We start from the raw sequence: 26007 nt of genomic DNA, 5'->3' as shown, positions 1-26007 counted from the left end.
TATATATATATATTTTTCTGTAACTAAGCTGCTGGGTAATTTTTATTGGGTTTATTAAATATTAGGTTTTTTTTTTTTTTTTTTACCCAACAGCTGAGTTGAGCCTGTCTCTGACGAAACAACCCAGCTGTTGTTGACTGGCTTTTTGCTTCCTCAGGAGAGAGCGGTTTACAGCGCCACCGATTTGGTGAATTTCTTCAGCAAAATAAAGGTTTGTATACATTTTATTTTATTTATAAAGTCTTTACTGTGCTGTAAGTTCTTTTATTTTACGCAACGCAACATGCAAGAACGAGATCAGTCATTTTGCATGATAGAAAAGCCTTTTGCCTTGCATAACAAATTGATTTTATTTGTTATAATTCTAAACTGGCACGAGAATTAGCGCTATTTTGGTGAAAAGTGATTACAGAGAATGATTTAATACAGTTAAATTAAAATGGTACTTTTAAATGTAAAATGTTTTATTTAAAAAATGCTTGTTAAATGAGTTTAAATGTATGTAATATTGTATATTATGGTATATTGATCCAAATAAATTCTATTTGTCTTATATTTTTGTCCATGGGTGTTCTTGTTTAATAATACATGTTCATCTTTTGATTATTGCTGTTGCCTCTGTAATTACGTGCGTGAATTTTAATTTCCAGACCATTTTTAAGTCAGCAATATTATCACTTTTAAACAATAGCTGAGCTGACTTAAATAAAATAGCCCAGCATGTTGGGTGAAAACATTTAAAATCAAATAACCCAGCATGTGTTCTGTCCAAAATATTTACCCAGCGCTGGGCTATTAAACCCAAACTGGGTTGTTTTTAACCCAGCATTTTTTAGAATGTATTAAATAAAAAAAGCAGGAAGCCAGAAAAAAAGGGATAGTACACCCAAAAATGAAACCCGTAAGATCTTCGTTCATCTTCGGAACACAAATTAAGATATTTTTTTTTATAAAATCCGAGAGCTTTCTGACCCTGCATAGACAGCATTGCAAGCTACGAGAATACTATGTGCTTAAAGAAAACAAAAATAACGACTTTATAACAATTTCTTTTTCATGTCAGTCTTCACAAGAGTACCACGATACATGTGTAAAAAAGTATTCTCATAGCTTCATAAAATTAAGGTTGAACAACTAATGTCATATGGACTATTTTAACAATGTCCACACTACCTTTATAGGCCTCTATAGGTGTAAGTTGCATTGCTGGTTATGCAGGGTCAGAAAGCTCTTGGATTTCATCAAAAATATCCTAATTTGTGTTCTGAAATGAACAAAGGTCTTACAGGTTCAGAACAACATGAGGGTGAGTAATTAATAACTGAATTTTTATTTTTGGGTGAACTAACTGTTTAACGCTAAATAACAATATATAAAACGAATTATATAAAGCTTGTCCACCTCACTAATCAAGTGATCAGTTGTTGGATCAGTCGACCCTCATGATCCTAACATGACCACTATTGACCACTAAAACCCTGATTAAGAATTATCTCTGAACATTCAGAAACCCTCAGACAAGGGATTTAAGAACCGTCCTCTTCTAGATCAAAGCAGTAAGTTCAAATAATAGTGAAACAGACTGTTGGCCATATACCTCAACAAATTTTCCAGCCTAGCTTTGAAATTTCAGCTTGAGGGCATTGTGATCTAGACAACTGGACTGTCTGTCCTCAGAACTGTGCATGGTAAATGGCATCTCTGTGAGAGGTCCAGGTACATCTTCATTAGATCAAAGCATGTGTGAGTAAATACAGTGGAGAAAATGAAAGATAAATTCCTGGGGGAATTGCTATGGGATATTACAATGTCTGCACAGTCTAATTTCTTTTGTCAAAATAAGCGAACACTAAACAAGTTGGTTCAAACAAGGTGATTACAGTACAGCAATGTCAATTCCAAAACTTTACAGTCTATGCATGACCCAAGAGTCACAATTCCCCTTTTCTCTCCCAGAAGAAACAGGAGGAAGCTATCTATGCTAGGGACTTATCTAATGTATAGTGAGCTCGTGCCCAGCATCTGCACTCAGCCATCAATTAATGTTGAGAAGAGAAAAAAGCTCCAGGTCTCTTTTTAATGGGAAGTCGTTTTAGGAGAAGATATGCTTTTGTTTTATAAGATCTAACACTTCATTAAAACAACTAATTCCCTGAGAAAGCTATAAAGACTGTAAAACAGCGCTTTAACGACACATAATTGCTCAGAATACAGAAAATACTGTTTAATGGGAAATGTAATTGTCCTTCAGACAATAATGATCTCCGCTTTTTTTGAAGGGAAAAAGACTGAATTCACCATTTAAAAAAGTTTTGGGTCTGTAAGATTTCTTATAATGTTTTTGAGCCTCGTAAATACTGCATAGGGCTGCGCGATATTGGGAAAAAATTACATTGCAATATATTTTTTTCTTGCGATATATATGTGTACAAATTCATTTATGTTCATCAGGTTGTTTTGAACTGCTTAAAAATCAAATAATAATACAAGAATAATTGGGGTAATTTTGTAAGCATTTTCAAAGAATAAAAAAAATTTAAAAGTACAGTATAATCAAAACCCTGAAATAAAATACTTTTTAAAGCTTATTTTGGGTAGTTTCATAAACAGTTTGACTCACCTTATTCACTGTCAATTCAGGCAAATCAAGGCTCTAATATGAAATTAATAATGAATGTTGCTTTTACCCTGATGAAAGGGAAATCAGCTTCTTCCTTTCACGAAAAACATTAAAAGCTTAGCCAAGATGGAGGAACAGCCGATCATAGCTGTTACAGGGATAACATTTTTTAGCAGCAGAGCTACTACAAGCAATTTTTAGTTTTGGAAATCCATTTATCTTTGTTTATTTATCTTTGCTGAAACTTCCGCGTCTTTGGGAGAGTGTGGGTCATGGTTGCTTAGCAACGGCAGACGTCACTCTGCCACTCAAGTTACAGAGCGCTTTGGAAAGAAGGAGAAAGCGACGCGCCTAGCGTTTTCCACGCGTTTTAGGCGCGATGTGAACGGTCCCTTAAATTCGTAGTATTTCCGCGAGTTGTGGCAACAACTGCCAGGCACTCCCGACAAAGCACCTGTTTTTGGTCAGCAGCATGCTTTTTGTATCCAAAATACTTCCATATGACTGACGTTGCGTTTCTTTTTGCGATCAAATCTTCCATTTTGGCACTTTTCTCCCGTCCCATGCTCATTTCGCCTGCATGCACGAAGTAGGTGAAGCAACGTGTGCATTGTAGTTTTTAAAGAACCTTTAAACATGAGTTAATTACTTTATTTATGCGTACATCGCGATGACGATGCTGAAACGATCTATCGTGCAGCCCTAATACTGCATTTGATTAAAATACAGTTAAAACAATAAATAATATTGTAATTTAAAATAATTCAAATTAGGGATGCATTGAATGTTCAGAAACCGAAATTATTCAGAATAAGCGAAAAGGCCGAATAAATTACACCAAACAATGAAGTGACACGATCAAATAGAGGTGCGCACTAATGCAGCAAAAATGTCGGCAGTGTGAAAGTATTTAAAACTGTCCAAGAAAGACGCAAAAATCAACTTAAACCATTAGTAAATAATTAGTAAATAAACTACAGAACTTTATGTTGTCTAATACACGTACAAATTGTATTTATTCTGACAGCGACGAGCTCATTAGCCAGGGTTCAAAGTCCAAAGCACGAGGGAAATCTGCGTGATGAAAATTCATAAATCTGCTGCTGTCAGCAAAAAGTAATACTGAGGTCTTCTTGCGGGTTTCCACCAAAATAAAAGTCAACATTCATAAATGTTAGTAATTTTACTGTTGTTCTGTAAAATCAAATAAAAAAGGATCAAAAATAATGATGACAATCATTACAAAAGCTCCATTAATACATTTATTATAACATTTTCCTTTGCTCAGCAAGGCTGCATTTATTTGTACATTAAAAACACACGCCTGATTCAAGAAGGGGGGTCTTAAAAATGGCCAAAGAATATTATTTTACTAACTTATTAATTTTAAGTTAAATTGTGCTTTGTTGGTAGGCTATAATGTCTATTAAAATATTTAAATATTCAGTGTTTACAACAACAACAATTTATTTTAATAAATATTTTTAAACAGGTTTTTTGTAATTGATTTTTTTTCTTTGAAAAGCAAGACAAACTGTAAAAAGCAAATATTGGCTATTTAATTTATCAATAGTGAAAAAATTGGCGAAATACATGGGAGAAAAACATGAAAAATGGTGTTTGGTAATTGGCCTTTGGACTTCAGCCCAGTGTGTAGTTTTGTTCGGCTTTGGCCAAGAATTTTCATTTCGGTGCATCCCTAATTTAAATGTATTTATATATTTTAAAAGTTAAAAATTGTAGTGTCACGCATTTGCAAGCACTAGTGTCACACGATCCTTCAAAAATCATTCTTATATCCTAATTTGGCATTCAAGAAGAAACATTTTAGTATTATCAGTTTTGAAAACTGTAACGCAGAGTAATATTTTGGATACTTTTTTCAGAATTGTTTGATGAATAGAAAGTTAAAAAACAGCATTTACTTGAAACAGTTTTTCAATGGAGAAGTCTATACAGTAACTTAATGCTGAATAATCACTGCTATTATTAATTTCTTCATACCATTCTAAAATAAATTCTTACAAACCCAAAACTTTTGAATGGTTGTGGAAGTTGCTCTGACAAACAACCAGTAAACCACTGGACACACTTAACCAAACTTACATTTATCTTGATATATCTCAAGAAAGAAAGTAGCTTTGAAGAAGCTCTAATGTAAGATTCATTCTTCATTTTGGTCACTACATAATTCCCAGTTGTGTTTTGATGACTATTCAAAATTCTAACATGTGAAAAATAGCAAAAACAAAGAATAAGCAGGTGTGTCAAAACTTTTGACTGATGGTATGGAAGTCCAAAAAGTTTGCTTGTTTTTTCATTTGCAAAGTTCACTCTGTATTTTAAGCCCAACGAGACATATCCTAGGCACAAGGGAACAAAGAAAAACAACTGTAAATTGTGATTCCTTCTGTGAGCTCTGGAGTTCTGGAGACAATGTACAATGTAACATCCAGCATCTGAGTACAACTTATATTTAACTTGCACATCACTGACAAGGCCTTCAAACTGTTTTCTACCTTGTCTAGTAATCAGACAATACTAGACCAACTTCAAAATCCAAGAAACCTTTAGCTGAAGCAAACATGCCATTAATGCTGTTACGATCATCACTGATATATTCATTTTGAATGCTCAATACTCAATTAGTGAAGTACATTGGGAGTGACAGGCCGCTTTCAACAAAACCAAGATTCAATATGGTTCATACATTCAATGAATAGACCTGCAAAGAAGAAAATGCAAGCAGTGAAAATTTACCAAGAAGACATTACCTGTGTGACCAATGGCTCCAACAACCTCTCCACAGTCAGTGTGCGAATCTCAAGACTCTTGGGGTCCCATTTTAGCAGGATTGGGGACGTAGCGCTCGTCATGTTTACTGTGGAAAGAAAAGGCATAAGAGAAAATAAACAGAGTGAAAATTTGAAAGGATGAAAGAGATGTTAAAAACAAAGAATGACAGTTTAATGGGATGATAAAAGGAAAAAGGTGCAGACATCACAGACTCAGTTATCAGTTTCATGCTTCATGACTTTCTTAACAAAATCAAAGGCCGGTGAGCCTGCCGCACATCTATTATTAAGTCTGAAAAGCTTCTCCATTGAAAAGTCTTTAAACGTTGCACATCAATCAAGCTAAAACACTAAAATTGAGACTATAAAATATTGAGACGCCGCATTACATTAAAAGCTAATGACTCCGGAATGAGTCTTAATGTGGGATCCAGACATTGTTCTGCAAGTCAGACTATATTATCTCACTTTTAATGAGGAAAAACAAACACGCAGACTAGAGGGACCATAATATATTAGCCAGAATGTGATTTAAATGTCTCAAATATTAATTATGAACCTAAAACAGTCGCAAAGTTCTCAAACTTCATAAACTTTTAAAATAATTTGGTATCTGAGATCCTAGATATCACATGAACTTTGGTAAAATAATTGAAGATTTACACATTCAGTATTCATTGAATACGTCATCCACTGGAACGTCACTCTCTCGTAAACGCACACTGAAAAAAACAATAAGTAGATGTACTTAATTTTTATTTTTTTAAGTTTAATTTTTAAGTTTTTGCATGCATATTTTTTTAAGTAAAATTTAAGTATGGAATTAAGTCAAATCTACTTAACTAAGTAAAGTAAAATTAGCAAAGGAAATAAGTAAATGTAACGTGTATAGTTAGAGTTTGATGAGTAATTTCTACTTAATTATTTTAAGTTTACCCTGCAGTCCTCAAGTACAATTCACTCAGTTTGAAAACCTTTTTACTCAAACATTATAGAACTGAAATAAAAAAAGCCATTAAAGCATGTGGTTCACTTACAAACATGTACGTAAGCAAGAAGACAAGCAAGCTCCTTGTTGTTTTTAAGGTTATATGTTGATTTAATGTAGTTACTAACCAAATGAACACAGAGACCTCAATACTTGGCGCATGATCCACAATGATGGTAACAATTAGTGAATATATGTGAGTATGAATGGGTCATTTTGAGTAGAAAATGAACTTTAGATGTTACAAAACAGCAAGTTACTTAACCATAACGACAAAAGCAACCATAAAACAATTTAAATACATCTCGAAAACAGCAAAAAAGTTCATGCCCAAGAGCATGATGGGAACAACGTGATCATGACTTTTAAAAAAAATCTTTGTAAAAAAATAACAAACAATTCCAAGTAAAATAAGTTCAAATTTTAAATTCTACAAGCTTAAATTGAGTACTAATATTAAATTGACTATTTGTCTGAAATAAATCATTTAAATTTAATTTATTTTTTTTCTGTATTATTTACTTCACCACAAAAATTTGTTTATCATTGCACATACGACAGTTAGCGGAAACTAGAGATTATGGTTTATAAATTCAAATATGGATATTTTTCTTACACAAATGCAGCGATTTACTTGAGAGGGCCTTTATTTATCCCCTGGAGCCATGTGGAGTATACTTTATGATGGATGGATGCACTTTATTGGACTCCAAAATCTCAACAGCCATACATAAAGTATGGAAGAGACATTTTTTAATATAACTCTGCCTGCATTCGTTTGAAAGAAAGTCAAATACACCTAGGATGGCTTGAGGGCGAGTAAATTTCATTTTTGAAAGAGCTATCTCTTTAAGTGTTGGCCGTAAGCCACTTTGCTCGAATCAGCTACTGAATAAATAGATTTTGGAGAACCACAACTCAAAAACTATACACCCTCCACCTATGATGCCTTAGGTTAGTGACTATTAACTTTCATTTGGTAGGGGGGATCCTGTAACGTAGGCGTTTTCAATCATATTGTCATTCACTAGAGTACTGGCCTAGATTCCATCCTGCATCTTTAGATCCTGCATCCAGATACTCATTACAAAAAACATATGCACGTACGAAGCCCAGCTTCAGGCCCTTTGAACACCGGTAATGTAAGCAGGTGGTTCCTGATTAAGGTAGACATCTGAGGTACAGGATCAGGCCTGCATAGCAGGAGGAAAAAAAAGTTTACCTGACTGAGTGGAAACTTAAGAGTAAAAAGCCTTCAAGCTGCGAGCAAATGTGGAGAAAAGAGTATGAGGGAGTATGCGATTTCACAAAGAAACAACTTTTACAGAGTTTACAGAGTTTTTTTTTTTTTGAGTGTTCCATTTCACCTCTGCAACAGAAATACTTCTGATGTTACATTCATGAATCGGTGTGTTTGAACAAATCTGTAGAGTAAATGTTTGATTCACTAGAAAATAGAGAACCTTTGGAATAATAATTGAAGATGTACACACATTTTTTAATGCAAACATTTCTGTTTTTAAAAAAGAAATCTGGAAATATGGTAAATCCTTTTACGAAAGGAAAGTTTTACAACGATGAAAAGTGGACAATTGTGCATTTTTAAGTAACATAATTATTCAGAAATACTAATAAAGTTTGAACACATCTTCTGAGTGAATGAATAGTTCCCATTCACTTTTTTGTGTTTTTAAAACTCCTTTTTTAATTTTAAGAAAACACTGTTTGAGTGCCAATATGCTTTTGTCATTTTTTTTATATCTATTTAAGCTTGTATTTAATTTCAGATTTGTTTCAGTTCTGGAGTCAGTTCAGGATAATCTTACATCATTTGTACTTTAAAATAACATGACAAACTGTATTCAGTTCAGATGATTTTGATGTTAAACAGATTCAACCGATTATTTTCCAAACACTGGCATCAAGAACATTGGCTTGAACTTTTTTCATTAAATAAAATGTGTTTTTCCATCTCCTTGACACATATTAGAACAGTCTGGTGTGAGAAGAATCAGCATGAGATCAAACGATCATCTGCTGTTTGCTCCAGTCACGGTTCTTCACTTGTCAGTGAGCTGCACACACAAAAAAAGGGCTTTCTGGGCATCACCATTCTTTTGTGCTCAAACTGTGTCTCGTATTTCCTCTTTTCTGATGTAGCTGTCAGTGAATCCTCAAGAGAGGCTCCCGACAGGCTCAGTCGCCGTGTCAAACACTCCCTAAAGCACAGTGTCAAACACACAAACTCCAGAGTCCCGCACAACACACTTAACAGCTATTAAACCACACGTTTGAGACCTCTCCTGCTCAGCATGTCAGTGTTACTCCTAAAAATTTGTGTAACTGGTTTACACTTCAACCCTTCAAAATAAAGTGGGTCAGTGGGTCTGCAGCACCTTAAGTTCAACAAAAACCTTCTGCTTATCAAAAACCTATTCTCCGCACTATATAGTTCTTGAATTGGTTATACAGTCCTTTGGAGATTAAAAAGCCATTTATGTTGTACATTATAGGTTTTAGAACACCATTATGGTTCCCTTCCGGGAACTCGAGCTGCGTCCAAAAACGTTATGGGGAACACCATTGGAGAACCATGCTCTGAATATTGAGTGTAACAAATCCAAAGGAGGGGCGTGACGTCACAGGCAGGTGACGTAAGCAACCAGGAAGTATAAAAGCACGTGCGGCGGAACCGGCGTCAGCTTCAGTCATTTCAGCGAAGCGCTCTGTGTGTTGTTGTCTGTTTGTCACTCCTTTTCTGTGCCAGTTTGCACAACTTTTATTTGAGTGACAATGTCTAAGCTAGGGGCAAAGAATATTAGCAGCAGCATCTTAGATTGTGTGTTCATCTCTACCCGCGTTATTTGGGTGGGGATTAGAGGATGGATACCCGAGCCGAGCCCGATGGTACCCGACGGAACCCGACGGGCCGGGCCGGGTTCGGACAGATATTTAGAAAGGATGCTCGGGTTCGGGTCGGGCTCGGTTACATCAGCGCGATAGTGCGCCTGTGTTATAACAGCGCTTTTTGCCCCGTGTGCACTGATGCGCTCATCTGTTGACATTTCCGAACGCCTTCCTACAGTTGCTTAATAAAAGCGGGCTTTCGAGACTTCCGGTTATGAGGTGTGCAGAGTAGTCGCACGCTTAGCTTGCTCCCGCGGTTTTATCTTTAAGTTTCTTGTTAAACCTTTATTTTTTCATCGGTAGAGTCAACAAAGTTTCGCAAACGGGCTGTATTTGTTTAGCTTGTCTTATCATGTCTAAAGCTAAAGGAAAACAAGCAGAAAGGGAAAAGGAGTGCCCGCCGATTTCCATGGCCGACATAAGCTCGCTGCTGGACGAACACCGAGCGGCCCTTTCGGCCGATTTCAAATCCTCTTTCGACTCCCTTGCGTCTACGCTGGATAGCATCCGATCAACAATTAACGATCACGGGCAACGCATTGATTCTCTCGAAGTAAACGCTACATCAGTTGACCAACGGCTCCAGCAACTTGAGGGTGCCTTCTCTGCGTTGCAGAAAGACAATGATTTGCTCAAACACAAAGTAGCTGATCTGGAGGGTCGCAGCAGACGTCAAAACATTCGAATCATTGGATTGCCTGAATCGATTGAAGGCCCTCGTCCATCAGCGTTTTTCTCTCAGCTGCTTATTGATGTGCTTGGTTCGGAGGTCCTCAGTTCGCCCCCCGAGATTGATCGAGCACATCGGAGCCTCGCACCCAAGCCAGCGCCGGGAGGAAAACCGCGGCCAGTCATCTTGCGTTTTCACCGATTTCAAGTTAAAGACCTTGTAATCCGCGAGGCTCGCAAAAGGGGCGTCCTGCATTATAAGGACTATCAGATTCGCATGTTTGATGACTACAGCCCCGACGTATTGAAGCAGCGCGCCGAGTACAGGGATTCGATGGCTGAGCTTTACAAACGCGGGTACAAGCCCGCGCTCCTTTATCCAGCCAGGCTGCGCATCACTCTACCCAACGGGGATAAAACTTTCCTTATGTCTGCATCGGATGCTGTCAAGTTCGTTCAGGACTTAAACACGAGCTCCTAAGAAGGCCAACGGGCATTTTCTGATTATTGATGCCTTGTTACACCGTTGCTGGTATTGTGGTGCTGACTCTTTCTTCTTTTTTCACGTCGTTTTACTATGGACTGTAGTTGCGTAAATAACCGGTCCATTTTTTTTATTAAGTTTTGTATCTTCATTTCAGTATCCACAGTTGCACTGTGGTTTTGGTTGCGCACCACTCTACCCAACGAATAAAAAACTGTGCTCCTGTCTACTTCGGATGCTGTCAAGTTCGTTAAAGGTTTACACGAACTCATAAGAAAGCGAACGGACACTTTCTGTTTAGTGATGACTTATTGAGCCGTTGCTATTTTTGCGGTGTTGGCCTTTTTCCCCCTTTAAATCTATTTCATTTATTTTTTTATTTATTTTTAACTTTGAATCTTGATACGTGTATTAATCCTTGCTTGGTAGGTTTGCTGTTAGTTTAATGCAGTTTTTCTGCATAGGTAGCCCGTTCGGTTTGCATACGTTTTAGCTTCAGGGCTCTGTGTTTTATTTTGATATGTTCGATTGATAAGGTTTAACTTGTGTTCTTTAAATCTATTTACACTTTAATGTGGGGGCAGTGCGATTGGTATAAGGAAGTATTAATCTAAGCTGATCCTTGTATCAGAGTGCTGTTCGTTACTGTTCCTTTCGGCAACTGGTTTGGGGTGAGTATGTTTATTGTGTTCGTGTTGTTGGTGTCTGTTTTTTATTTATTTATTTTCTCTTTTTTTTCTTTCTTTAACTTTACAATCCTGCGTGCTACTACCTTTTTTATTTTGTCTTCGGTAATTTGGCATGGTTGTAGATTGGAATATTACCTCTAAAAAGTGCGCATGTTAAATCGTAACACAAGTTTGTCATCCAGCGGTGCTTTGAGATTTATCAGCTGGAATGTGAAGGGGTTAAATTCACCTGTGAAACGCAATAAAGTGTTTGAACACTTGAGAAGTTTAAACACAAAAATTGCTTTTTTGCAGGAAACCCACCTTAAACCATCTGATCATATGAAACTTCGTAGAGGTTGGGTAGGCCAAATCTACCATTCTTCATTTTCAAGTAAGGCTCGTGGGACTGCAATCCTAGTGCACAAATCTGTACCTCTATCTGTTTCTAAAGTTATATCAGATCCTAATGGTCGCTTTATTATTGTTACCGGGAAAATCTTTGGTAGTACATTAACTTTAGCTAATGTGTATGGCCCAAATTGGGATAATGAGGACTTCTATAAAAACTTTCTTTTCTCTCTTCCAGACTTAGTTTCTAGTCAGCTTATTCTGGGTGGAGACTTCAACTGCTATCTTGATCCCTCACTAGATCGCTCTTCCAATAAGCCCCTTTCTCAATCTAAATCATCTAAAATCATTCAGCTGTTTATGGAGCAGTATGCAGTCTCAGATGTATGGCGCTTTTTTAACCCCAATGATAAGCAGTTTTCTTTTTTTTCTCCTGTACATGGTACCTTTTCTCGAATTGACCTTTTTCTTATTGATAATAAGTTGCTCTCTTCTGTTTGTAACTGTTTTTATAGTCCTATAGTAATTTCAGATCATGGTACCATCACAGTGGATATCTCATTCTCGGGTGTATCGTTTACACGATCCCCTTGGCGCTTTAATTCATTTCTTCTTACTGACCCAGATTTCATTGAAACTATTAACAGTCGCATTGATCTCTTTATTTCTACTAATGTTAACCCGGACATGTCAGCATCAACAATCTGGGAGGCATGCAAAGCCTATTTACGTGGAGAGGTCATTTCCTACTCTGCCTTTCGGAAAAAAAATACTGCTGAAAAGGGGGTCTCTATTTCTAGGGACTTGTCAAACTTACAGTCCAGATGTGCAGATGCACCCGATCCTGAACTTATCAAAGATTTGCTTATTAAAAAGTCTGAATTTGATTTATTGGCCGCTGATGGGGCAATTGAAGCATTACTTAAGTCTCGTTATAATTATTATGAATCTGGCGATAAACCAGGCAAAATATTGGCGCACCAAATTCGACAATTTGTCTCAACTCAAAATATTTTACAAATCAATACCAATGATGGTACAACTATTAACCCTCAAACTATTAATGACCAATTCAGGAGTTTTTATTCTTCATTGTATGCTTCTGAGTGTTTAGCTGAAGAGGCTGAATTTGATGTTTTTTTTAACCCCTTAAACATTCCTTCTATTGACCCCGAGACATCTTCTAGTTTGGACGAGCCTTTTACTGTAGATGAGATTAAAGGTGCATTATTTTCAATGCAGAGTGGGAAATGCCCTGGGCCTGATGGTCTGCCCACTGAATTCTTTAAAGCGTTTGTTGATAAACTTTCCCCATTACTTTTAAACATGTTTAATGAATCCTTTCAATCCGGCATTCTTCCACAAACCTTAAGACAGGCCACCATCTCACTAATATTAAAGAAAGGTAAAGATCCGCTCCTTTGTAGTAACTATCGCCCTATTTCTTTGTTATGTGCGGATGTTAAAATTTTAGCCAAGATGCTGGCAAGGCGTGTAGAGGCTGTTTTGCCTTCAATCATTTCTACAGACCAAACAGGGTTTGTTAAGGGAAGACACTCTTTCCACAACATTAGGCGTTTATTTGATGTATTATACTCTCCTTCAACATCCACCACTCCTGAATTGGTTATTTCGATGGACGCAGAGAAGGCATTTGACCGGGTGGAGTGGCCTTATTTGCTTTACACCTTAAAAAGATTTGGTTTTGGCAGTAAATTTATTTCCTGGATTAAACTTCTGTATGCCTCTCCTTTAGCTCGTGTCCGTACCAACAATGACTATTCTGAATATTTTCCTCTTCGACGTGGTACTCGGCAGGGCTGTCCACTCTCCCCCATACTGTTCGCCCTTGCTATTGAACCTTTGGCTGTAGCCCTTAGGTCCAGTCAGATGATGGGGATCACAAGGGGGGGATCTGTGCATAAACTGTCTTTATACGCCGATGATCTTTTGCTTTTTATCTCTGATCCAGACAGATCCATACCCCAAGCATTAGACTTATTGGAGAAATTTGGACAGGTTTCAGGATATAAACTAAATTTTAATAAGAGTGAGCTAATGCCTATAAACTCGGCGGCCATATCTTATCCTCTTTCAACACTCCCGTTTAAGAAATCTCTAGATCATTTTAATTATCTGGGCATCTGTGTAACTAAAAACTATTCTGACCTTTTTGAGTGTAACTTTTCTCCACTGCTGGATCAAATGACTAAAGATTTTCAACGTTGGTCTTTATTGCCTCTTTCTCTAGCAGGTAGGATAAATTGTATAAAAATGAATATATTGCCTAAATTTTTATATATCTTTCAATGCATACCAGTTTTTATTCCCAAGCATTTCTTTCACTCTTTAGACAGCTCTATTTCTCAATTTATCTGGAATGGGAAAACTCCCAGAATACGAAAAGGTGTCTTACAAAAAACCAAGGAGTTGGGTGGTTTAGCATTACCCAACTTCTTGTTTTATTATTGGGCTGCAAATGTCAAAAATATGTTATTCTGGTGTAGTTCTGATGTTCAGCCGCCCCCCTGGTTAGGGATTGAGGAGGCTGCATGTGATAAATCTTCACTGATGTCTCTTCTCTGTCTTCCCCTTTCATTATCGCCTTCAACATTTTCCAATAATATTATAGTTAAGAACTGTCTAAAGATCTGGTGTCAACTTAGACGGCATTTTACTTTACAGTCAACACCTCTTTTATGTCCAGTAAACCTTAACCCCCTCTTTCCTCCCTCTCTCACTGATGGGGCCTTTGCGACTTGGGTGAACCGGGGGATAATTTCTATTAAGCATCTTTACTTTGATGGAACGTTCGCTTCATTTGAACAATTGACTCAAGTTTTTTACTTGCCAGGGTCACATTTTTTTAGATATTTGCAAATCCGGGACTTTGCCCGTAAGCATTTTCCTGGGTTCCCCATGAGTCCACCCTCCACCCTTTTCGACATGATTCTCAATACGAATCCTTCTCAGAGAGGAGCTATCTCTACTTTATACAATCATTTATTTACATATCAGCCCCAGGCTTCTGATTGTCTTCGGGTTACCTGGGCTAGAGACCTTAACATGGAGATAGATACAGAGACATGGCAGTTAGTTTTGAAGCGTGTTCATAATTCATCTGTTTGCGCTCGCCATGGAGTCTTACAGTGTAAAGTTGTGCACAGGGTACACTGGTCCAAAAGTAAGCTAGCCCGTATATTTCCCAATATTGATCCATGTTGTGACAAGTGTCATCTAGAACCAGCTAATTTAGCCCACATGTTCTGGACTTGTCCTGCTCTGTTTACTTTTTGGGAGTCAGTTTTTGATTCACTTTCAGCTACCATATCTGTTAAACTTTCTCCCTCTCCACTTATTGGGTTGTTTGGAGTCTTGCCTTCTAATTACTCATTGTCATCTCATTTTGTTGGGCTGGTAGCCTTTCTCACTTTACTAGCTAGACGTTGTATTCTGATGCATTGGAAAGGTCCTCATGCCCCTTCTCACACTCGGTGGATAAAAGATGCTTTATTTTTTATTAAATTAGAAAAAATTAAACACAGTCTTCGTGGCTCCATGTTAAAATTCTCAGCTATATGGCTACCCTTCATTGATCATGTTAGAACTCTGCAGTTGGATGCAGTCTCTCTTGAGTAATTTTCCATCTACACTGTACTATTATGATTTCATTTATCCAAATTGTTCACTTGTATTGTCAAGTCAGTAGCACGCATTTATTACTAAGCTATTATTTATTTATTTTAATTAGTATTTTTTTTTATTGATTCTTTTCAACTTATTTTATTATTATTTTTATAATGTTTATATGTTAATTATGTATATGTGTGTTTTGTTATGAAAATTCAATAAATAAATCAAAAAAAAAAAAAAAAAAAAAAAGCGGGCTTTCCACACAAAAAAGTGCATGTGTCATTAGTATGAGAAAAAAAAAAGATTTTAACTGTGTCGGGCTGGGATCGGGCTCGGACATAAATATCTTAATGCCTGTTGGGTTCGGGTCGGGCTCGGTTACTGCTCTGTCGGACGCGGGCCGGGCTCGGACAGAAAAATGCTGCCTGATCCGCACTCTAGTGGGGATACACACAGTCTATTTGTTTTCTGTTAAGGAGCGAAGCATGGGAGTTCTCGAGGGAGCTGACTGCCCGTTTTGTTGTTCCCCACAGCTCAGTCCCGCTTCTGCCGAGGCAGGGTGGCAGCTGTTGTCATGGGGATTGCACATGGATCTATGAAACAGGTTAAGAGACGATTTGCATCCATTCTAGCTCACAGGAGAACGTTGGAATTGAGACTGAATGCCAAGAAGAGTGTGCTATCTCCATTACAGAGAACCACTTATCTAGGCATGGTGTGGGATTCGACCACGGTGCAGGCACGCATATCACCTGCTCGGATTGGGTTGATCCTCACTGCAGTCATGAGAATCAAGCTAGGCCAGTCACTCTGATGGCAGCAGCATCCAACGGGATACCTCTTGGACTGCTGTACATGAGGCTCCTACAGTGGTGGCTCGAGACCAAAGGGTTCTCCCCAAGGGGAAACCCGTATACACATTATCAAAGTCACGCGGCAGTCCTACGTGCCTTAGACATGTGGAAGAGAATTTGGTCCTTACCTCAGGGTCCGGTAATGGGAGCTCCTTGTTGCCGGGTAATGCTAGTGACGGATGTGTCCCTCACTGGTATGGGAGCGGTCATGAGTGGCCGCTCAGCCAGTCACTCACTGTAAAACAGTTCCAAGTACTGTGGGGTCTGACGGCAGCAGCATTCAACGGGACACCTCTTGGACTACTGTACATGAGACTCCTACAGTGGTGGCTTAAGACCAAAGGGTTCTCCCCGAGGGGAAACCCATTTTCACATGGTCAAGGTCACGCGGCAGTGCTACGTGCCTTAGACATGTGGAAAAGAATTTGGTCCTTACCTCAGGGCCCGGTGATGGGAGCTCCTTGTTGCCGGGTAATGCTAGCGACGGATGTGTCCCTCACTGGTATGGGAGCGGTCATGAGTGGCCCGCAGTCTGGGGTGTGCTCGCCATCTCTTATGGCACATTAACTGCCTCGAGATGCTGGCTGTGTTTCGGGCTCTGAAGTACTTCCTCCCAGAACTAGAGATCGCCATATGTTGGTCCGCACCGACAACACAATTGTGGTCTACTACATTAACCACCAGGGAGGTCTGCGCTCACGCCCCTGTACAAGCTGGCACGTGCTTTTATACTTTCTGGTTGCTTACGTCACCCGCCCGTGACGTCACGCCCCTCCTTTGGATTTGTTACACTCAATATTCAGAGCGTGGTTCGCCAATGGCGTTCCCCATAGCGTTTTTGGACGCAGCGTCTCGTTCCCTCAGGAAGCCAGGGTTACATACGTAACCTGGGACGTTTCTGGGTCCTTAAAAGTTGGGGGTTAAGACACAAAAAAGGACAGTAAAGTTAATTTCTTTTTGTTGCACACTGCTGATAATAAGGGGAGAAGCAACTTAAATATGCATGTTATATCCTGAACAGTATATAAAACATTACAAACTTATACATTTAAAATATATTGTGCATATTGTGCTATTTGCCTGTGCAGTAAAATTTGATGACTTAAATGTACAGTACCAGTCAAAAGTTTTTGAACAGTAAAATTTTTAATGTTTTTTCTTTTTTCTGCTCACCAAGCCTGCAACAGTAACATTTTGAAATATTTTTACTATTTAAAATAACTATATAAAATAATTTTCTATTTGAATATATTTTAAAATGTAAATTATTCCTGTGATTTCAAAGCTGAATTTTTAGCATCATTACTTCAGTCACGTGATCCTTCAGAAATCATTCTAATATTCTGATTTGCTGCTCAATAAACATTTATTATTATCAGTATTATGTTGAAAACATCTGAGTAGAATATAAGTATTAATTTCTAAAATTTCTTTCCAAAAATAAAAACTCCAAGCTTTTAAATGGAATAGTGTATAACTTTATTTCAGATAAATGCTGATATTTGTCGCTTTCTATTAATCAAAGAATCTTGAAAAAAGGTACTCAACTGTTTTAAATATTGATAATAATAATAACGATAATAATAATAATAAAATGTTTCTTGAACAGCAAATCGGCATATTAGAATGATTTCTGAAGAATCATGTGACACTAAAGACTGGAGTATTGATGCTGAAAATGTATCTTTGACCACAAAAATAAATTACATTTTAAAATATATTTAAATAGAAAGTAGTTAATTTAAATAGTAAAAATATTACACAATATTACTGATTTTGCTGTATTTTGAAACAAATAAATGCAGGTTTGGTGAGCAGAAGAGCATTCTTTAAAAAAAATAAAAAAAATCTTACTGTTCAAAAACTTTTGACTGGTAGTGTATCACATATTTTAATAAGAGTAAAATTGATGAAAATGACATGACATTAAATAGTTCATGGTACTATTTCAATGACCTTTTTGAATAAACAATTATGGTTACATCTGGTTCAATATAAAATAGAGGTTCTGCAATAAAATCATTTGAGATTTTTTTTCTAAAATACTAGAAAGAAAGAAAGAAAGAAAGAAAGAGAAAGAAAGAAAGAAAGAAAGAAAGAAAGAAAGAAAGAAAGAAAGAAAGAAAGAAAGAAAGAAAGAAAGAAAGAAAGAAAGAAAGAAAAAGAAAAAGAAAAAGAAAAAGTTACTTGTATAAAATAAAACATGGCATCAAGTTTAGTTGTTCACTTTATGGACTCGAGGCGAGGGTAAAAATTTACTTCACAATTACTTGTAGCAAAGAAAAAAAAAGGGTTATTTTCACAGTGAGCTGACCAGTATATCACACAGCCACCTCCAGTAAAGCACGCCGGAAGCAAGCTGTGCAAGATCTATTTCAGTTCCATTATCACCGAATAATGCTTCAATTATCCCACGGAAATGGGAAGCGGAATAATTACGCTATTTGTGCCTGGTTGCCAGGATGATAATAACAGCAGTCATAACGAGGAGCGCAAAATGGCAAAAATGAGAGACTTTCACGAATGCATTTTCTACACACTGGAGTCAGGACGGGTCACAAGGCTTATTGGTTCAGATCCATTAGCTTTCATGTGCAGAAACAGTCACGTTAACCGAGAAACTGCCACAAAGACAAGGCAAGTCTTTACTGTTGATGAAACAAAACATGCTGCTTTGTGTTGCCAGTTGATTTATTTCTATTCAGTTTAATTTATTACACTACATGGTCATTTAATTGCTTTTAGTACAACATCAAAATTGGCTGTGGAAAGCATTCAAATGATGATACAGTAATTTAAAGACAGACTATCTGAAAAAGGCTTCAGAAACTCATAATTTGGTTGATGTATTTCATATCATCAAGCATAAGCCATTTATCATAAATGACCTACAGTTCACAGCAATCCATCTAGTCTATCTGGCTTAAATAGGATAATATCCTTTTTATGCCATTTACGTATGAGTCAAAGAGGGTATGGTTAATTGCATTTTATCACATTACTTTTTGAAAAATGCAATCTCACTAGATTAACAAATCAAATTGCAAACCCACATATAAATAGCAATAAACGTCTGCAAACCTGTAACGCCGTGTGACGCTCAAACAGTAGAAAGGATTAGACACAGCTCAATCAGGCCAGACTCATCGTGACCCCATCCCACACACACACACACGTCTTAAGCCACAGCGGACTAAAGCCAGCATAGCCATTTTTGACCTCTTTTGTCCATTCCAACTCCTCACGCTGACCTCAATATGCCGGTGCTACTATCTTTTGAGAAGTGTGCTTATCTCAGACTGAGAAAGAGAGACAGAGCAGACACAAAATATATGAAAATGAATGAAAACTTATGGGATCATCAACTTTGTGTGTATTTGAGAGAATACATGAGGACAGCAGATCACCAAAAATTTCAAAGGACGGCTGATTCTGTTTTGCATATTCATGCCTCGGATCCTAAATTTAAACCCTGAGCCTAAACTTCTTTGCAGAGCGTTTCCAAAGATCCTGCCCTGGAGCAGCCAAGATTAAAGCTTAGATTAACCCACGCTAAATAACAGATGAGCAAATCATTAAATGCCCACAAACACTCATCCTTAGAGAGTTCCTGCCATTAAAAGTCTAATTTCTAATAAAAAGTACAAAAAGTAAGAAAAATATTTACAGCACATATTTAAGCATGTGATCATCTAAGGAAAAATTAGGTTTAGGTTTATTATTATTAGTGGTAGTATATTTATATACACTGACATTCATCAGTAAGATTTAAAAAAAAGTTTCTTCTGCTCATCAAGGCTGTTTATTAAATCAAAAATGCAATATTGTAAAATATTATTACAATGAGAAATAACATTTTTCTGTTTTAATATACATGAAAATATATGATCCTTCAGAAATCATTCTAATATGCTGATTTATTATCAGTACTTAATATTTCTTTGGAACTAGTGATACATTTTTCAAGATTCTTTGATGAATAAAAAGTTTAAAGAACAGCATTTATTAAAATCTTTTCTAACAATATACACTACCGTTCAAAAGTTTGGGGTCAGAACATTTTTATTCTTTCTTTTTTGAAAGAATTTAATACTTTTATTCAGCAAGGATGTGTTAAACAGACAAAAAGTGATAGCAAAGGCTTATATTGTTAGACAAGATAAATGCTTTTGAACTTTTTACTCATCAAAGAACCCTGAAAAAAAGGTTCCAAAAATATTTGGCAGCACAACAGTTGCAAACATAGAAAATTCTAATAATAAACCAGCATGTTAGAATGATTTCTGGAGACTGGAGTAATGGCTCACTGGATGAAAATTCAGCATTGCATCACAGGAATCAATTATATTTTAAAGTATATTAAAATAGAATCCATTATTTTACATTGTAACAACATTTCGCAATATTACATTTTTTTCTGTATTTTTGATCAAATAAAAGCAGCCTTGATGAGCATAAGAGACTACTTTAAAAAAAAAAAAAAACATTACAAGTCTTAGTGATCCCAAACTTCTGAAAGGCAGTTTTTATAGACTCACATCCCTTGATATTACGCAGTAAGACAGTTAGAGGTGGTGAAATCCATCAGTTCTGCCTGCTGCACAACTTCCGAAAGTCACTGAAGCGCAGGTTTTTTTTAGTGATTTGCAAAACCAGATATTTTCAAAACCGACTACCCGATGGGTTGTCTGAATGACTAATCAACTAGTTGGCGGAGCATTAAAAAGGATGAAGTTAGAGACAGAATTTCTCTGAGAGGGTTTTAGCTTGCTGCTGCCAGTATAATTACTGTTAGGCTGTTAACACGCTATAAGCACAGCGCTCTGTCAGAACGCTAAAACCGGCTGAAGTCTGGCCTGCTCTACAGTAGGTGGTAGCATTGAAACTGGTATCAAACCAAGAATGTTCTTGTGCACTTCACTCGAAATTTGGGTGGCGCCGGAAAGGACTTTGTTACATGCTGAGGAGGAGGACAAGAGGGCGTTGCTGCATTTGACAGGGAGCAACTTAAACTGTGCCATTTCATACTGTATTTTTCTTTCAACCTTTTCAACCAACCCAAATATCGCCAGTAATTATGTTGATTCCTTCCTCCACTGTTTTTTTTTCTTGCCACAGGGGCAGAGAACAGCAAGAGGGGACTGAGAAAGACAGAGCAAGAGTGTGGGGTGGATAAAATGACAAAGTAGAGGACAAGAGGAAATGCAGCCGAGGGAAACAAATGAAGAGAAAGAGAGAGAATAGTGAATATAACAGGAAGGAGGGAGGTGGGATGGAAAAGTATATGACAAGGAGAGACAGAGAGAGAGACAGAGAGAGAGGGAGATGGCCCAGAATAAAGAAAGCACACAGAGCAAATAAACGGTGACAGTCACATTACAGCGGAAGTCTCTGGAACATGTCACTGATGGTGAGATGCCCACAAGGACAAAAGGCTCAGCAGAGCTCAAAAATAAGATTTATTTTTCTGCTTTCGATTTCTTGTGTTTGACTATAATTTCTAGACAGTATTTTTACTAACTACATTAAATAAATAAATAAATAAATAAATAGTAGTGGCATTTATGAATGATAGAAAGAATTGTCACAAATTTATAAAAAAAAATAAAAACTGATATAAGTGCATTGCATAAGTATTCATACCCTTAACTCAGTACTTAGCTGAAGCACCTTTACAGTTTTTTGGGTATGATGCGACAAGATTTGCACATCAACATTTGGCCATTATCTGCCATTCTTCTCCTTACCTCTTCACCTCTCAAGCTCTGTCAGCTTAAATGGGGTTTGGCAGACATTTTCAGGTTTTTCCAGAAATATTTGATTAGGTTGAAGCCCAGGCTGTGGCTGGGCCACTCAAGGACATTCACAGAGTTGTCTATAAGTCACTCTTGTTGTGTGCTTAGGGTCATTGCCCTGTTGGAAGGTGAACCTTTTGCCCAGTCTGAGGTTCTGAATGCTCTGGACTGGGTTGTCATTAAGGCTAAATCAATATTTTGGTGCATTGATCTTCTCTTTTATTCTAACGAGTCCCTCAGTCACTGCCACTGGAAAACAGCCTCACAGCATGAGGCTGCTACCAGCACACTTTACTTCTGGGATGGTATTCTGGAGGAGATGAGCAGTGCAAGGTTTCCTTTTAAACATGATTCTTGGAATTGAAGTTCATCAGACCATAGAGAATCTTGTTTCTCACATTCTGAAATCTGAAGGTCCTTTAGATGCTTTTTTGTAAATTCCATGTGTGTTTTCATTGTCTTTTTACTGAGGAGAGGATTGAGTCTTGCCACACCACCATAAAGTCCAGATCGGTCGAGTGTTGCAGTGATGTTTGTCCTTCTGTAAGTTTCTCCCATCTGCATATATGATCATGGAGCTCAGCTAGAGTGACCATTAGGTTCTTGGTCACCACTCTAACCAAGACCCTTCTCTATCAGTTGCTCAGTTTGTCCAGGATGCCAGCTCTAGGAAGAGTCCTGGCTGTTTCAAACTTCTTCCATTAAGGGTAATGGAGACCACATGCTTCTGTGAACTATCAATGCAGTTTTTTTTTTTCTTTTCTGAACTCTTCCCCTGAGCTCTACAGGCAGTTTGTTTTTACCTGAGGGCTTGGTTTTTGCTCTGACATGCATTTTCAGCAGTTATTCCTTTTATTAAGATGTGTGTGCCTTTCCAAACCATACCCATTCAATTGAATTTGACGCAGGTTAACTTCACTTGAAGTGTAGTAACATCTACAAGCAATATGAATGATCCTGAGCTAAATTTCAGCTGTCCCAGATAAAGATATGAATACTTATGCAATGGAATAATTTAAGTTTTTTTTTTTTTTTTTCAATAAATTTGCAAAGATATTAAAAACCTGCTTTTTTTATTTGCCATTATGGTGTACGGGTGTAGACTGAAAAAAGTCATTTAAAAAAATTTAAGGCAGCAACATAACTAAATGTGAAAAAGAATAAGGAGTATGAATACTTTCGCAAGACACTGTATATAAAGCATCAACACTACATGCTATCATATGACTCACAGTCTGCTAATTGAGTCAGATGTTGATTCTAGGGATGTTAACCGATGACCGTTTGACCGGTGGTTGACCGTATCAACGTTAACCGGTCAAAGTTGTCGGTAGTCGGTTAAAAAAAAAAAGTGCCGGTGCGTCTTTTACGCATTCTGAAGGTGCCTGTTTTATCCATTGGTTTTATCATGTTGCAGTCTATTAGGCAACATTCCGCATAAGGCCCCGATCACACCGAACGCGTCTTTTCGTTCTAAAAACGCGAGGCGCACAGCACTGCCTTTTTTTGGTGACTTTTAAAAAAGAGCAGTGTGCTGCGGTTTTTTTATGTTGCTAAGCAATGACCAAAACAGCTGTCCTGTCAGTCAAATCAAAGGATTATAGCGCGAGCGCTCTAAAATCTTAGTTTTTTTGCTGTTAAGTAAACTGTCATATTAGCAGAAACCCTAAATAATACAGCTCCGGGTTACCCACGATAGACAACAAAGGTTTCTCCTCCTTTTCTGCAGTCTCCGGACTTTTTAAGCAACGGTAAACTTTCGTCACCAGAACAGAAGGCCCGCCTCTCTATTCATTCGATTGGACAATGGAAAAGAACGCGAATGACGTTGGGCGTTTTTCCGCTCAGAGTTGATTTTTTTTCAACTTCAGGCGCTCAGAGCGCTCCTGCAAAAACGCGAGGCGCAGCAGGCGGCGAAAACGCGAGGCGCCCAGTGCGCATAAGCAGCGCGGAGAACGCTGACTGCCAACAGAAAACCATTCAAAAGAGGCGCCTCCAACTGCAAAAACGCGTTCGGTGTGATCGCGGCCTAAGATGGGCTTAGATTTGGAAATACATTTACATCTACATTTCAGTGGTAACCGATAAGGTGATGATGATCATCATCTTTCTTTATTATGGTTAGCACTACCTCAACTAAAGCGGCGTCTCTTCGGAGCTGTCATTTTCTTAAATGAGCCGTGGCAATGTTTCAAATGAGCTTCTAACCTAGACAAGCGCCTTTATTATTTTCAAAGCGATCACCTTGTACCCAAACCATTTGAAACTAAGGAGCCATTTGTCCTACGATTACATACAACAAGCTCTTCGGCGCCGCGTTTGCGGGACTCATGTTTCGCGCTGTAGGGGGATTTAAAAAAAGTGACGTGAGTGGCAGTGTGTGTGTGTGTGTGTGTGTGTGTGCGGGAGGCAGAGCGGCAGAGAGAGGCTGCGATTACACCGAACGCGTTTTTGCAGTTGGAGGCGCCTCTTTTGAATGGTTTTCTGTTGGCAGTGAGCGTTCTGCTTATGCGCCCCAGGCGCCTCGCGTTTTTGCAGGAGCGCTCTGAGCGCGTGAAGTTGAAAAAAAAATCAACTCTGAGCGGAAAAACGCCTAACGTCATTCGCGTTCTTTTCCATTGTCCAATCGAATGAATGGAGAGGCGGGCCTTCTGTTGTGGTGACGGAATTTTACGGTTGCTTAAAAAGTCCGGAGACTGCAAGAAATAGAGGAGAAACCTTTTGTCTATCGTGGGTAACCCGGAGCTGTATTATTTAGGGTTTTTGCTAATATGACAGTTTACTTAACAGCATAAAACTAAGATTTTAGAGTGCTCGCGCAATAATCCTTTGATTTGACTGACAGGACAGCTGTTTTGGTCGTTGCTTAGCAACATAAAAAAACGCAGCACGCTCTTTTATTAAAAGTCACCAAAAAAAAAAAGGCAGTGCTGTGCGCCTCGCGTTTTTAGAACTAAAAGACGCGTTCGGTGTGATCGCGGCCATATGCGACAGAGTTGCGAAATTGCAGGCGCGGCTCGAAATGGCTGTTATTTCAAATAGTGTACCATATTTTAAACTAATCGGTTAACCGGTTTCAACCGGCTAATGAGGCTCGGTGGTCGGTCAAGAATTTTTTTAGTTTTCGCCATCCCTAGTTGATTCATTCATCACTGGAACTGATTCAGTTGTCATTCAATTATCATTAAATGATTCACTGAATGATTCAATGTGGCCCGGGACTCTAACACACTGCTAGCTATCATTATCTTTGCACACTACTCTGTAATCACATGGTGACAATTTCACTATTCTTCTGAGATTTACAACTCCAAACGTCTTTCTCCTGACCGTTACTCTTTATCTTACAAATGATAGGCCTATTGAGCATAAATCTCTATTTGGCTGATCTCTCCTGGAGAGATTACTCATTAATGGTATGGGTGGCTTGTTTTTGCTGAGAGCAGCACTCTTAAAATAGTCCTGACCACAGAGAAACAACTGGTAAGCAATGTAATAAAGTCATTACAGACACAGGTGCGAAAAAAAAAAAAAAAAAAACCTGCATAGCCTTTCTGCTGCTCAACTGTGTGAGTGTACATAAGAGGTAAGCTAAACATCCAAGAAAAATAAATGATATTGATAAGACTAATTGATAATTAATCTTGTTCTGTTACTCACACACATCTAAACTTAGAATGTGTTTGTATGAGTCACCAGAGAGACAAAACAGGCACAGCACAGACTGGACTGCCACTACAACAAATGCACATTCCTTATCAGCCCACATTCTAGCAAACCCTCGTGAAATTCCAACTGGAACGGCAACATTTCAAAACTATATCACCATGACATCATTGTTTGAAATACCATTTGTCCTTCAAATATTCAGAAACTTATAAGAGTGGAAACTCATGGCTTGCAGACTCTCACACTGATACAATATCTCTATATGTTATTTGGACTAATATGGCCATTTTTACTGACATTCTTTCTTTATTCTTTCATTAATGCTCACTCCAGTATAAAACTAATCAGAAACAACTGTCACATAAAAACCAAATTGGTAATACTGTATATTACAGATGGCCCTTTCCTGTCTAACTGGCTGGTTTGGGACCAAATTAAACATTTTTTTAAAAATTAATCCTGACATTACAGTCTGCACTGAATGTAATGAGATAAAGAAGCTGTGTACCACAAAATAAAAGCAAGAAAACATGTCTCTCTATTATTGAGTTTTATCAGGCTGCATGCAAAAACA

The 26007-nt window shown here is 37.8% G+C and overlaps 1 protein-coding gene across 1 annotated transcript in view; it reads right to left on the bottom strand.

Annotated features, from left to right (window-relative positions):
* The window catches only part of ctnna2 (catenin (cadherin-associated protein), alpha 2), a 509795-nt gene that overhangs the window by 464800 nt on the left and 18988 nt on the right, over window positions 1-26007 (bottom strand). Inside the window, exon 2 of the mRNA XM_073841829.1 lies at window positions 5395-5501. Coding sequence (XP_073697930.1) covers window positions 5395-5496 — 102 coding nt within the window. The 5' untranslated portion in view covers window positions 5497-5501. The remainder of the gene's footprint in view (window positions 1-5394; window positions 5502-26007) is intronic.

Source organism: Garra rufa, chromosome 6 (genome assembly GCF_049309525.1).
Source record: "Garra rufa chromosome 6, GarRuf1.0, whole genome shotgun sequence".
Classification (NCBI taxonomy): Eukaryota; Metazoa; Chordata; class Actinopteri; order Cypriniformes; family Cyprinidae; genus Garra; species Garra rufa.
This window is presented reverse-complemented; position numbering and strand designations above follow the sequence as displayed.